Here is a 13,274-nt window from a genome sequence, read left to right on the forward strand (position 1 = left end):
ACGACAAGTGTGTGGGTTCTTTTACGTCCCACAGGATTATAGACATTGAAAGGATGTTAGACGAGACCTCCGCCTTATCGTGCGTAATTATTTTGCCGGTTATCCCTTATCTTTAAAACCCCTTACAAGGCCTCAGTAAATATTAATCCACAATATTCAAATTGACTCGTTTCACCCCTAAAGCCGCGAAGTCCTGGTCACGACTGCCGCGCATTTCAAGATAGCGCCCGATCATCCCCGATGGGGCCGTAAATTTATCATTTTTTTAAACCGCAAGTCATGAAAATTGAGACTTTTATCACGTATATATTACATTGAAGTCTCGTTTTAAGTATGGGCCTGTACAAATCTCCGTGCTGGCATGCGTGCTCGCTCTGTCTCTAAAGTGCCCCTAACCCCAAAATATTTTCTTCGCTAAAATGAATCTTTGAACCTGTTCGAAACGCATTGCGGCCATTTTTTCATTTTTCTAACAAATCTTGCCATTTTATAGACTTCAAAAGTTGCGAAAATCCAAGCATCTTTTGTTCACGACCAAGTCAGAAAGGGAGTGGGTCTATTCCTGATTTGACGTCACAAACTGATTTACATTGCATTAACTCTTTGTAAAAATGCATGCAAAGCCAATTGTGACGTCAAATTAGGAATAGACCCACTCCCCTTCTGACTCAGTCGTAAACAAAAGATGCTTGGATTTTCGTAATTTTCGAAGCCTATAAAATGGCAGGATTTTTTAGAAAAAGGAAAAAAAGGCCACAATGCGTCTCTAACGGGTGAAAAGATTCATTTTAGCGAAATCAATATTTTGGGGTAAGGCGCACTTTGCTTTAAAACATAAGAATAACACCTGCATTTTGGATCCCCATTGCCCGCATAATAATAAACTAGGGTGCACATGCGGAGCACCATCTTCTTATATAGATCTTGTAAATAGTCATTAAAATCTCTTTTGATTGGATTTTCTTGTGTGTTTTGTGTTTTTATTCGAGGGGGCCTGGGACCTTTTCTTCCTAATTGTGAAAACGCCCCATCAGGTCTGGAACCTAAAGAAACATCTTCGACGCCTAAAACGGGTTCTCCCCTTTAAAAGTCTACAAAAACGGGTCGCACTGAACGCTCACGACCACACTCCTGAAAAATTCCCACGCTCTGTCAATCAAATCTCCTCTCAGCCAATCAGAAACCAGCTGGATAATTATTCAAAGTATTAAAGCTTTCATAATTCTAATAGCCTACTCCTGTACTTCGAACCAATCAGAAGCCTCCATTTTAACGTGTCTTTAACAACGCCCCTAGCAACGCTCCTCAGCTCCTCAAATTCCTTTGCTCAAAAAAGGAGCTCGAATCATACATTATGTAATACTGTAGTTTCAATTATTAGGAGCCCATCACTATACATGAACATAATTAATATTATCGTTCAATGTATTTTTTTCGATCTTTTTCGTTAGCTTAGAGCCTATCAGATGACCTGCAAACAACTGTCTACAAAAAATTTTTTTGCTGCAAACTAACCAGTTCCCAATTGAATGTCGAAATTAATTACCAAATTGCTTTGGTTATGATTACTTCACTCACTCATTAATTCAAAGTTCTCGCGCCATTTTTTCTACTAATCAGAAGTGAAATCAAAATCAACGGTGGCTTGCGTGTGCACATTTCCCCGCGCTTTGTGTTGGCTACCTGTAATTACTTGGACTTTTGATTGTTTTACTGGAGTCTCACTCCTTTTTGATTGGCCAAAGTAATAACTTTGGTTTTGCTTTTACGACGCTTAATTGAAACTCCCTCTAATATTCTCCTCACTCATAAGTAAAACCACGTTCTTGTATTAAAATGGCACTTCGCTTTCCTAAGCTTCAAGAAAGTGATTTAATTGATGGGAATTATGAAAAACAAATTTAATGATCGAATGATAAAACTGAAAAAAATTATTGAACTCGATTATCACTTAAATATGGTGATTTGTCAATGTCTCCCAGATAAATTATTTGCGGAAGCCTTCACTAATAAATCACGATATTTTACTCAACGTCACCTTACACCAACGTCAAACGAAAAGCTTGGCAGTGAAAAAGTCAACCCATTCTCTACCTTGAATAAACAATTATCGTTAATTCTTAATTTACTCTTAATAGACCTTTTTGGCTTATACATTTTGTTTTCCCAATACAGATCATGTGATAATACTCAGGGCCCGGTTGTTCGAAAGCCGATTAACTTAATCCAGGATTAGCGTAAACTTTTGTTTCATATTTCTCAAGCTTGAATTCTTCTAATGTAAAATTTTGCAGACTTTCAAGGTTGAACAGCATGTGGAAGTACAGGAATAAACTCCTTGGTTAATTTTTAATCTGTGATTAGTGTTAATCAGCCTTTGAACAACCGAGCCCAGGAGGTTTGGTCTTTTGTTTTATTCATTAAAATGAGAACATGCAAGCATGAATATGCCTGCATGCACTCTTTTTAATGAACAAAACAAACGACCAAGCCTCCTGAGTATTATCACATGATCTGTATTGGGAAAACAAAATGTACAACCCGAAAAGGTCTATTTAAGGGACCGGTCATTATTTAGCGGAGGGGGAGGGCTACTATGTTTGGGGGGAGGGCCACAATTTTTTAGCCTCACTTCGGGGAGGGCCTTTTTTTTCAAAATGCCCTTGAGGGAAGGGCTACCATTTTTTAGCTCAAGTATTTACCTCAAGTCTTCAAACTCAGAATTCTCTTTATTTCAGCCAACTGTATCTGTTTTAATATGTAATTACACATGTAAACATGGAGCACTGTTTTACAAAAAGTCTCTATAAAGCATATCTGTTTCCTAAAACACATAACAACTGAATTTTTTCCTAGTGCAAAGTTCTTACAATTTCAAAACAGAACATGAGAGAAAGTCATCAGTAAACAGCACTGATAGAAACATTTAAACATGTACACTGTCACCAAAAGATAACCACGTTGTTGTCAGTTTTTTCGGAGCATTTTCTTGCCTATTAAACATTTTGATATCAAAGGCGGTTTAAAAACAAAGGATACAGTCAGGCTAAAGCCTGAAGAAAAGAAAAGAAAACCAAGCAAAAGGAACCAGGAAAAACGCAAATATTCGAAATTTAGTCTGAAAGATGATCGAGGTATGGCATGGACTCTGAGGAATTATTCCAATATGGACCATAATCTTCAATATCTGACGAAGATGCCTCTCCTGGTTTGTGCAGTACAGAAACGCTGCAGACATCATCATCACTTTCGTCTTGTTCCTCACTCCAGGCAACATCATCATCATCTTCATCATCCTTGTTCTTATCGTCGACCAGGGAGGAATTAGTTGCTTCACCTCTTTCCTTGCCTAATAAGCCTGCGAGATATTCCTTCGCGTCACTCCTTAACTGAGATGTGACATTTTGGGATACCAATAATTCTGCCCATTTCTCTTCTCTTTGTTTTAAATTTAAGACGATCTCTTTGTGTATGTCACCTTTTTCGCAAAGAGAGTCCTTATATAAGCCAGGAGCGATCTTTTGCAAAACCGCTGACGTCCTCTGAGAGTTTCGAACAGCCTTACGTTTTGCAGCGCGGTGTTTATTCTGTTTTTTCGAACGAGATTTCCTCTTTAAGGGTGCATAATCAACCTGAAAGATATTTGAGGCCTTTGCTCCGAGCTCAGTGAGCTTGGATTTAGTCGTAACTAGCTTGGTCTTGAGCACGATCAGCACAGAAATGACATCCTCGTTGAACCTGTGGGACGTTCTTCGGCCAATTTTAATTTTTCCATTGGAGAGAACTGCTAATTCTAGATCTATCTTAACTTTTTCCTCAATTTGTTGCAAAGATTTTTCCGCCTCTTCGATTCGATTTAAGTTCATTTTTATAACGGTGTTATCGTGAGGTTTTAATGTGTGGTTCTTCCTCAGTAAGTAACCTGCAGTGGATGGGTTCTTTGCATTATCCAGTTGTTGGATTTTGGCCTTCAGCCTCTCAGCTTCTTGGTGGACCGTGTACTGGCGCCTTGCTTCCTTGTGGAAGGAAGAAGCAACAGATACCGGCGAGAAAAGTGATACAGATCAAGATTACGACGAGAGTGACAACGAACGATGAAGACAGTGATAAGGACGATTATGACGACAATGATGTCGGCGACAATGATGGTCTACAAATCAGTGACATCTTGTGTACTACCAAATCTGATAGAACGTGCACGACATGGAAAGCAAGATATCTCTATTATTGATTAAAGTTTGACGTGCAAAAAGAAACATAGAATGTTATTTGTTAACAACCGTTCGACTATTTCGTCCTGGGGGAGGGTCACAATTTTATTAATGGACTAACAGGAGGGTCGGAGGTTTAAAACTCTCAAAAGGGAGGGCCACAACTTCTTGGCCGACTTTTTTCCTCATCCTAGTATATTATATGACAGAGTTACATACACGTTTTTTTGAAAATGCTTCAGTGGTGAAGCGGAAAGAAGCGGAAGCGGAAAGAAGCGGTTCCTATAAAAACTTTGGGTTCGAATCCAATCCACGGTATAACTTTTTTTATTTCCTTATTTTCTCTGCTACCACAAATCATGGGACACAGAATCTTAAATTAACGATAATATTAAATTCAAAGCAAATTAAGAATTAACGATAATCGTTCATTTAGAGAAGACATCACGTTGGAATAAGTATGTCTTTACTAAACGGTCAGTTTTCACTGCTATCTATTTATCTTACAATTTTATCTTATTCTTTCTAGTTATCAGTCTTCTTAATTTTAGATATATCATATTCCAATTTGTTCAAGCGTCACTTCTAAAGATCTATGTTGTAGTATACAAAACATCAAGTTAAAAGTAAAATGCGCTTTACCGTACGCTCATGGAGCGTCTAATTTATTCCGTTTGATCAGCGGTTTAACTTGTGTCCTTAGCACCCAGTTCGAAGACAGTTCGAACGGCTCAGGTTTGCCTGCCATGTTGTTTTATCATTTGGCGGACTTAACTGTTTCACCTGTAATCTGAAGAGGTTCAAGCATGTTCCGTAAGTCAGTTTTCAGATAGCCATTTGTGTGTTACTCGAAGCATTATACAAGCCATATTTTTCCTTTCGTTTAGAAACCGTTAAAGGAATTGTTACGTGACAAATTTGTGATATCCGACAACTGTAATAGGACCGCGGTAAACTGTTCAAGCTTGAATGTTGTTGAGGAGATAAGTCTTACATGCGTGCAATACTGAATAAATCCATTTAACGCGTTTAGAGTTTGGACTTTATTCTGTCTTGTGCCAATTAATCTCTGTGGTTTTGGCGGCCACAATTTGGTTGTTACTCGTAGGCTTTCTTTTGCCCTGATCGAAGATCAATGTTCTTTGTCTTGTTTGTCCAAATTTTCATTTTGCTGTCAGATTTTATCAAAGTACTACCGATATGTCAGCGTAACGGTTCATTCCTTCAGATTTAAGGTGTTTCCAGGATACTGTTGCAGTCTCTTGATATAAATCTTTTGGAATCCCAAACCATAACAGGAGCCTATCTGCTCATGTCTTTCTCATCATAGATGCTGTAGATGCCGAGCATTTACTTGATCAGTAATGATCATATACCATTTTGTTCATTGATTCATTCATCACAAGAACACTTGAATCCACAAATGACCAGCTCCCTAAGACAGTGGCTTCATGGCTCAGTTGGTTAATAGAGTGTCACACCGGTATCACAAAGTCATGGGTTCAGATCCCGTTGACGTCCTGAAATTTTCAGTCTTCTCTACGCAATTGCTAAGATTGCGTTGATAACTGTGAGGATCATAACTTCACTTGCGTTTTTACTTAACAGCTTAAGAATGTTCTCTTGTTGGATGTACATTGTATTTCTGCAGAAAAAAGCAAATAAGAAAAGTTTAAGGACTTTTAACTTTTACGGAAGATGAATGTGAGTTTAACTCGAGTGTTTTTGGTTTTAAAGAAATTTACATAACAGACAACTGGGGACTTTTGAAACAACTATTTTTCAGCATGTCACATGCAAAGCGAACCAAGAAAAAAGAAATCAGAGTTCCTTTAGTAAGAGTCCTACCTACAATCCTCTGATAACTAATTGATTGAATATTCATCCTAACACCTACATGTAAAAGAGAAAAAGATATTTAATAACAAGAATCCAGATTTTATTTTTATAAATAAGTATTATTTTATTATTGTAAATAATGGTATTTAATGGTATTTCAATAATAATGGTAATAGTAATAATAATAATTATTATTATTATAATGATTATAATTATTATCATGATTCTTATCTTTATTTTTAAAGGAGAACTGAATGCAAAAAATAAGCATTTTTTATTTATGCTTTAAACCATTCACAATAATCTTTTCAACTTTTTTCTGGCATATTCATCATTTTTCCACATGAAAAAATGTTTTTATTGCAATTTTGGGCCATCAGCATTGCGGCTCAGACTGGAAGGATCAACGGTAATTTTTACAGGTTATGATATATGATGCGGGGAAGACATGCGAGAATGCCGCCTTATAGAAGCAGTATTTAGACTGATGTTTGTTGCTAATACTGAGTTCACAAAGAAACAGCAAAGAAACAAAGAAAATATCCAAAGCAGTACTTATCTTTACCTTGTTTCTCTTGATGATGCAATCTCTGTTCCCCATATCATACGTCACAGCAGGCGCCTCATTTAATTTTTTAGCCCGCACTTAAAATGTCGAAAAAGTGGGAAAAGCCCATCTCCGAATGTAATTTTTTCACAAAAAACAAGAAACAAGAAGAAATAACTCCACAAACTTAACTTTAGTTATGTTAAGCTTTCCAAAAAAAAAATGTTGGAGAAATTGTCGATTTTAACCTTCAGTTTTCCTTCAATGGTGGTCTGAACTGGTATGTTACATGAGAAGCATGCCTGTTATTTATAGTTATTGAAACTCTAGCCTCACAATATCTGAGTAAGGTGAAAAATAATAATATCTAAACTTACCTACTTGTGGTGCGGGACAGAGACAGGGCGTGAGGCACCATATGGTGGTGCCTTGTAAAATGCTTGTCAGCAGACCTTTCAAGTCTCTCCTTCCGGCTATGGGAAATTCTAGCTTAGAAAAAAAGATTGTCTCCTCAGGTGCTTAGGCAAGATTGGACATTCTTGTGGCATATGAACATGATCCATTTTGGTAAAGGAATTCATAGAATTTACCAACTTCTAGAAAAAAATTATCTTAATAATTTCAAATTAATTGACATATGATTATCTAAATCTCTGCTTACTAATCCAAAACAATTAATTATAAAATTGTGTAACATGGTTTTCTCTCCATTGGTTGTAGAGTCTTAAATTTAATTTGCTTTGCTTAATCCATATGATATCATATAATAATAACAATTATATAGATAAATGTTGATAATATTTATGAGGAAACCTACCAAAGATATGAAGGTGGTGCGCCAAGCTGTCTGCTTTTGAGGATACTATGGTAGATTAGGATTTTATGAATTTCCAGTTTTGTTCTAGCTGAACTTATGATTTCTTTGCGACATCTTTATGACACCTTTTTTTCAAAATCTCCAGAAAAATTCATCATTTTCATTGTAAAAGATCGTTGCATGAAAGTTTCATAATATCATTTTAGTTATAGCTAGTGTATGCATATTTTAACAGCATCATGGTTCCTGCCAAGACACATTTCTACATTGAAATTTTATATTTACAGTTATTGCTATAAATAAATTATATGCTTTGCATGACAATTAAAATAAATATAAATGTTTAAATACTGGTATCTTGGTTATATTTTATGGATATTTTAACGGCATCATGGTCAGAGTAGTAGACACTAATTACAGTATTCTCTATGATGTCAAATTTTGTTGATTTTAAGTAAATTTGATCAAGTATGTTTCCTGATGAGACAAAAGTTGCATTTTGTACAAACTGTGAATAACCTAGAGACGTCATTAAAGATTTTAATGGTCTAATGCTATCATCATTTAAGTAGTTGGTGTTGAAATCACCAAGAATGATGTCAAATGCATAAGTGCCAAGGATATTTCGTAGATGACTTACATACTGTATTATATTTGAGTTGTTCTTTCGGTAAAAAAAAGCTTTGTAAAGTTGGGACACAGTTGTTGATCTATTCATAATTATTACAAATCTCATTGCATTTGCTAGTGGAAAGTATTCATGTTCCTTAATTTCTATTGATCTTCTGGTACACAGTGCCAAACTCAAAAATCTATCAGTAGGATGATCTTGCCTGTAGAGAGTGAATGGTAAAAGATGAGATTTTATGTCAGTATCATTGCTATGAGGTACAAGTTGTGTTTCTGTCAATGCAATTAGATCACTATTCTTTATGTTTGCATCATACTTGATATCTACACTATGTTTTTTGAGTGATCGTATGTTTAAGAGACATATAGTGAGCGTTGCATTGTCCTTATATTTTTCATTAGTTCCTTTGCTTTTTGACATTTCTCGCAGTCTTTTGTATTCTTCATGTACCCGAGGATCTGCTTTCACATGTTTGCTGTTAATTTTTCCTAGAATATGAATACCATTTAAAGTGGTAGCTCGGCTCAGTGCAACATATACCTGACCATAATTGAATGATCTCTGTTTGACCAACTCAAAACTAATGACAAGACTGTTAAGTGACAATCCTTGTACTTTGTGGATGCTGACAGCATAAGCCAATGTCAAAGGGAATTGCATTCTCTGTATTTCGGGAGAAGAAGGTTTATTTGGATGTATTTTAATTTTTGCTAGGACAGGTTCTATGGGTACAACTCTATTCTGTCGCACAAAACTGTTAGTACTCTTTTGAATTAAACTGTTGCCAGCTTTGGCATCATCAAATTTTATATAGATAATGGTGGGTTTTTTATTATTTTGATTTACTTCAATTCTAACAACAGTTCCTAGTTGACCATTTATAAGTCTATCCGAAATATCAATGTTATTGGTTAACATAACTCTAGCAGTTTCCTTTATAGAAATATTAGCATCAAGTCCACCAGTTTCAGACCTGGGTCTAGCTAAAATTCTGTTAATAGCTTGTTGTGATACATTAACAGGGTACTGATCTGTGGCTTTAAGGTGGAACAACTGTGCAGGTATTTGGTGCAATTTCATTTCATTGTGTCGATTGACTGGATTATTTTCAGCCCAAATATGAAGAGCATCTGATGGGTAATTAACATCTGATAGATCAATAGATCTAGATTGGATGCACTTGATATCTTCTTCAGTTTGACTTGCTGTGCGAAACCTATTCAAAAGTTCAGCAAATGGTTGGTCATTCTTTTGTCTCATTATATCAACAAGCTCTATCATTGTGAATAGGTGCCATGGGTGGTACAGGTTAAACACATCATTTTTGTAATTTGCAAAGACAGGTTTCCTGCGTATTGGTGGAAGTTGATACATATCACCAATAACAAGAATGCTAATGCCTCCAAACAAGTGTGCATTTGATGTGCCAAAAATTTCTGTTAGTCTTTGATGGATATGAAGCAAAGTAGTGTTGGCAACCATAGAAATTTCATCTATTATGATCAACTTCAGGTCAGCTAGCGACATTCTCATTTGTGTTTTCTTTTCGTCACACATTGCACGTAAATTATCACCTGTTTCTTTGGGAATTGCTAACGCAGTGTTTATTGTTGTCCCATCTATGTTAATAGCAGCAACCCCAGTAGGTGCCATTAAAAGAACTGTAGGTAATTCAGGATTCATAGGAGGATGTCTAAAAGTCTTTGTGACAGTGTGGTAGATTGTTTGGATCAAGTGACTTTTACCAGCACCTGCTCCACCAGTTATAAATAAATATATTGGTTTTACTTCTTCGGGTTTTAGACTATTCATGTTTTTCACTTTACTTCTACACCAGGCAAGAATTATATCATAAGCATAGCGCTGTCTTTTGTTCAATGATCTAACACATTCCCGTAGCTCATCATCACTTATTTCTGTTGGCTGGTTGTACATTGTTATTCCTACGTTTGAATTATTCTCACTTTCTGACGATGAAACAAGATGTGTGGGTAATTGTTCATTAAACGACTCATTTGGTACTGAATCACCTTGCTCTTCAGATTGTAAATCTGCATTTTCTTGGTCATTCATAGAATCATAGCTGTAGTGGATGGTTTTGCCCTGGTTATTTCTAACAAATTCAAGTGCTTCTGTAACAGCATCAGCATCAGGCTCAAAATTCTCTCTGTTTCGTTCCACTACAGCTTGTACCTTATGCTCATAGAATTTCGAAGCATATGTTTGATCACTTCCTAGAAGACTTCTTTCATCTCTCCATGGGAAGTACAGGATCAGGAGATGATGAAAATACAATTCAGGTTCTTTTGTTTTGTTTGGCTTGTGATATCTTATTACAGCTTTGACTTTTCTACACTTCATAATTTCATTCGTCTTCATTAGTGTTATTTTGTTGGGAAGAAATGTATCTGGATCACAATCGTGGTGTAATTCAATGGCATCGTCAGTTAAAACCTCAGGTTGAGCATCACCTGTTTCTTGGCAGTCCTTTCTGTATTCTTTATAATAGTATGCAGCAAACTCTGCCAGACTTAGCCTATCTACAGAGGGAATACACTGTGGTCTTAAAGTGTATCGCTCAATAATATTAGATTTAAAGATGTCAGTACTTTCATTATCCAGTTCATCAAGTTCTTCTGCTGATTTTGCAATACGTACCCTTTTTTCTGGTGGGTCAGTACTAACAAAAACTGTTGCAGGAAATATTTTTCGTAACCATAGTTCAGGCATGCATCTGTAAACACATTCTTGTGAACTAACTTCTCTGGTAGAAAGGAAAGCAGCACCAATTCTCTTTAAGCTATCCCTGACACTCAAGTTTTCTTTCTTAGCTTCCTTTGCAGCATTCATAATTGCCTGTGAACATTCAGTCTCATCCTTGGTAAAATACGAGCACACATAAGTTATGCACTTGTAGTGGTTAAATACAGGTTGCAAGTCAACATTTGCTCTAAAACCCTTAATACCAGCAATAAAATAATTATTAATGAAACAGCTGTCTATTGGTCTTTTTAGGTGCAGCTCATAGTTTGAGTCAGGTGAAATGGATAAAGCCCAGTAATATTGTTCTTCAGTTATGTTTACAGATTTGAAAATATCAGCTTCTGTTAAAGTAGGATCATAGTTTGCCTTACTGGGATTTAACACCTCATCTATTTTTTCTTTAACTAGTCTAAGGATTTCTTTTTGTCTGTCTATCGTACTTGTCTTTGCTTCTGGATCTAAATCATCAGAAAGAGGTTCAGCCACAATAGTTTTGTTAGTAAAGAAGTGCCCAAAATTAAATCTACATTTCATGTTTTTGTATTTTCTACAGGTCTTTGAATGACTGTGCTTTTGATAGGTTTTTACAATCTCATGTAACTCAGAGTCTTCATTTTGATCAGGAAGGCATGCCTGCACATGTTCATCTATGAAATAGATATATGCTTCCTTAGTATCATGTGTTAGTTTAGGGCAATCTGATGTCCATATTAACGCATGTAAATGAGGTGAGCCTCTCATCTGAAACTCAATGCGGAGTGCATAGTATACTATTTTACCAATTGGGTTTGTATTACTTAGCAGAATTTCAGTGAAGAATGTTTCAACTCTATATTGAAAGTGCTTAGCAACAACAACAGGATTTACATTGAGCATTGAACATCTTTCATTATAAGACAAAGCATCAACTTGTTCATTCGTGAGATTTTTGCCTTGTGTTCTTGCAATAATCTGAAAAAGTTCAGGCCACCTAAGGTCAGCACAGGATAATGTCATAAACCATGTTGGTATCCCAAGCTGTTTTACCATAGCTACTACTTCATACATAAATTTTTGCCAATAAGGTGGTGTTCCTGGAATTTGCCTCAAAAATAAATAAGCCTGATCTTGACAAATGAGATTTTATAAACTGTGCTTATTATTTGATCTTACTTGAGAAGCAGTAAGGGGCTGGCCATGCATTTTTTTCAAAGCAATATTGATGCTATCCAACACTTTCTTCTGTTCTATGATGAACTGAGCAAAGAAGAGATATTCAGGATTGGTAGCAAATCTACCACTGTGATGTAAAAGTCTTGCATTGAAGTACTTAACTAGTGACAACGTTATTTTTCGGTTGACGGAGTACCCATACTTTCCTTTTGGAAACAAAACAGGAAATGCTAGTTCTTCACATTGTTTGTCTGCCATGAAGGAAACTGGATGTTTACTTTTTCCAGGAGCAATAGCATACACTTCGTTTCCTTGAGACGATACATCATTTTGCTCAACACTTACAGGATAATCAGGTATTACAGACTGTAAGCAAGTCTCACTTGTTGGTGCTCGAAATTCATTTAAAGGATCATCATTTTCTTCATCTGCAAATGTGCTGTCTTTCCTACTATTTTTATTGTTTGATAAACTGTCATCACTTATGCCAGATCCACTGGAGTGGTTGTCATTATTCAAAATTGAATCTTCTAAACTAACATCATTTTGCTGTAATACTGTAAGATGCCTATCTATTTTGTTCATATCTATACATATATTATCATACAAAGGATTATTCATTTTGAGCCACATCAGAGCATTTAATATCAGTTGAGGTCGCACAGCTTGAAAATAAACATGGCCCCTAAACTCCATCTTTCTCTTCAGTTTCAACAGGATTATACCTGACCTTTCAGGAGGACGTGGCAATGTTCTACATGTTTGATCACATTCAACTGGTACATTGCATATTGCTCCTTTAATCTTCCTCTGTTGGCCTTTAGGCATTACCACTATCTTTTCAAAAACTATCCTCTGTGCTATTAATATTTGTTCAAGTTTTTCTAGTACTGAGAGTTCTGGTGGTGTTTCATCAACTTCCAGTTTATTACATACAGCTTGACATGGTTTTTGTCCTTTTGAAACTTTCGCATGGCATGTTCTACAGATGTATTGTTTGTCATCAAATGACTTTATCTCAGTGAAAAGATGGTGTACACTATATTTATTCTCTTTAAGTAACATAACTGTTTTTCTATATAGTATTCTATGACAAACTGAACATATGTAATATGGCCCCTCTGTGATCTTATTCTGAAATACTGAAATGTAGTGATCCAAACTATGCTGAACATTTTTTTTCCTAGAATTTTTTGCTGCATCACTTATACGCTTAATTACTTTTTGCTTTTTTATTGGATCCATTCTGCAATATTCCTCTTTTCTATTGTTCAAGTGTTGTGCCTTAACCAGTGGTTCCATTGCATTATACTT

The 13,274-nt window shown here is 35.9% G+C and overlaps 1 protein-coding gene and 1 long non-coding RNA gene across 2 annotated transcripts; both read right to left on the minus strand.

Moving 5' to 3' along the window:
- Positions 1–4,528: 4,528 nt before the first annotated feature.
- Positions 4,529–7,776, minus strand: LOC138048829 (uncharacterized). The gene is made up of 3 exons (XR_011132215.1): positions 6,975–7,776; positions 6,060–6,104; positions 4,529–5,856 (listed from the first exon to the last, which is right to left on the minus strand). It is a non-coding gene; the product is annotated as an uncharacterized lncRNA (long non-coding RNA).
- Positions 7,777–7,878: 102 nt separating this feature from the next.
- LOC138048431 (ATP-dependent DNA helicase PIF1-like) lies at positions 7,879–9,568 on the minus strand. Its single transcript, XM_068894624.1, has 2 exons — positions 8,248–9,568; positions 7,879–7,891 (listed from the first exon to the last, which is right to left on the minus strand). Exons 1-2 carry the CDS (start codon positions 9,525–9,527, stop codon positions 7,879–7,881), a joined length of 1,293 nt encoding a protein of 430 aa, XP_068750725.1. The 5' UTR covers positions 9,528–9,568.
- Positions 9,569–13,274: the final 3,706 nt, after the last annotated feature.

This window comes from Montipora capricornis, chromosome 5 (assembly GCF_036669925.1).
Source record: "Montipora capricornis isolate CH-2021 chromosome 5, ASM3666992v2, whole genome shotgun sequence".
In the NCBI taxonomy this organism is placed as follows: Eukaryota; Metazoa; Cnidaria; class Anthozoa; order Scleractinia; family Acroporidae; genus Montipora; species Montipora capricornis.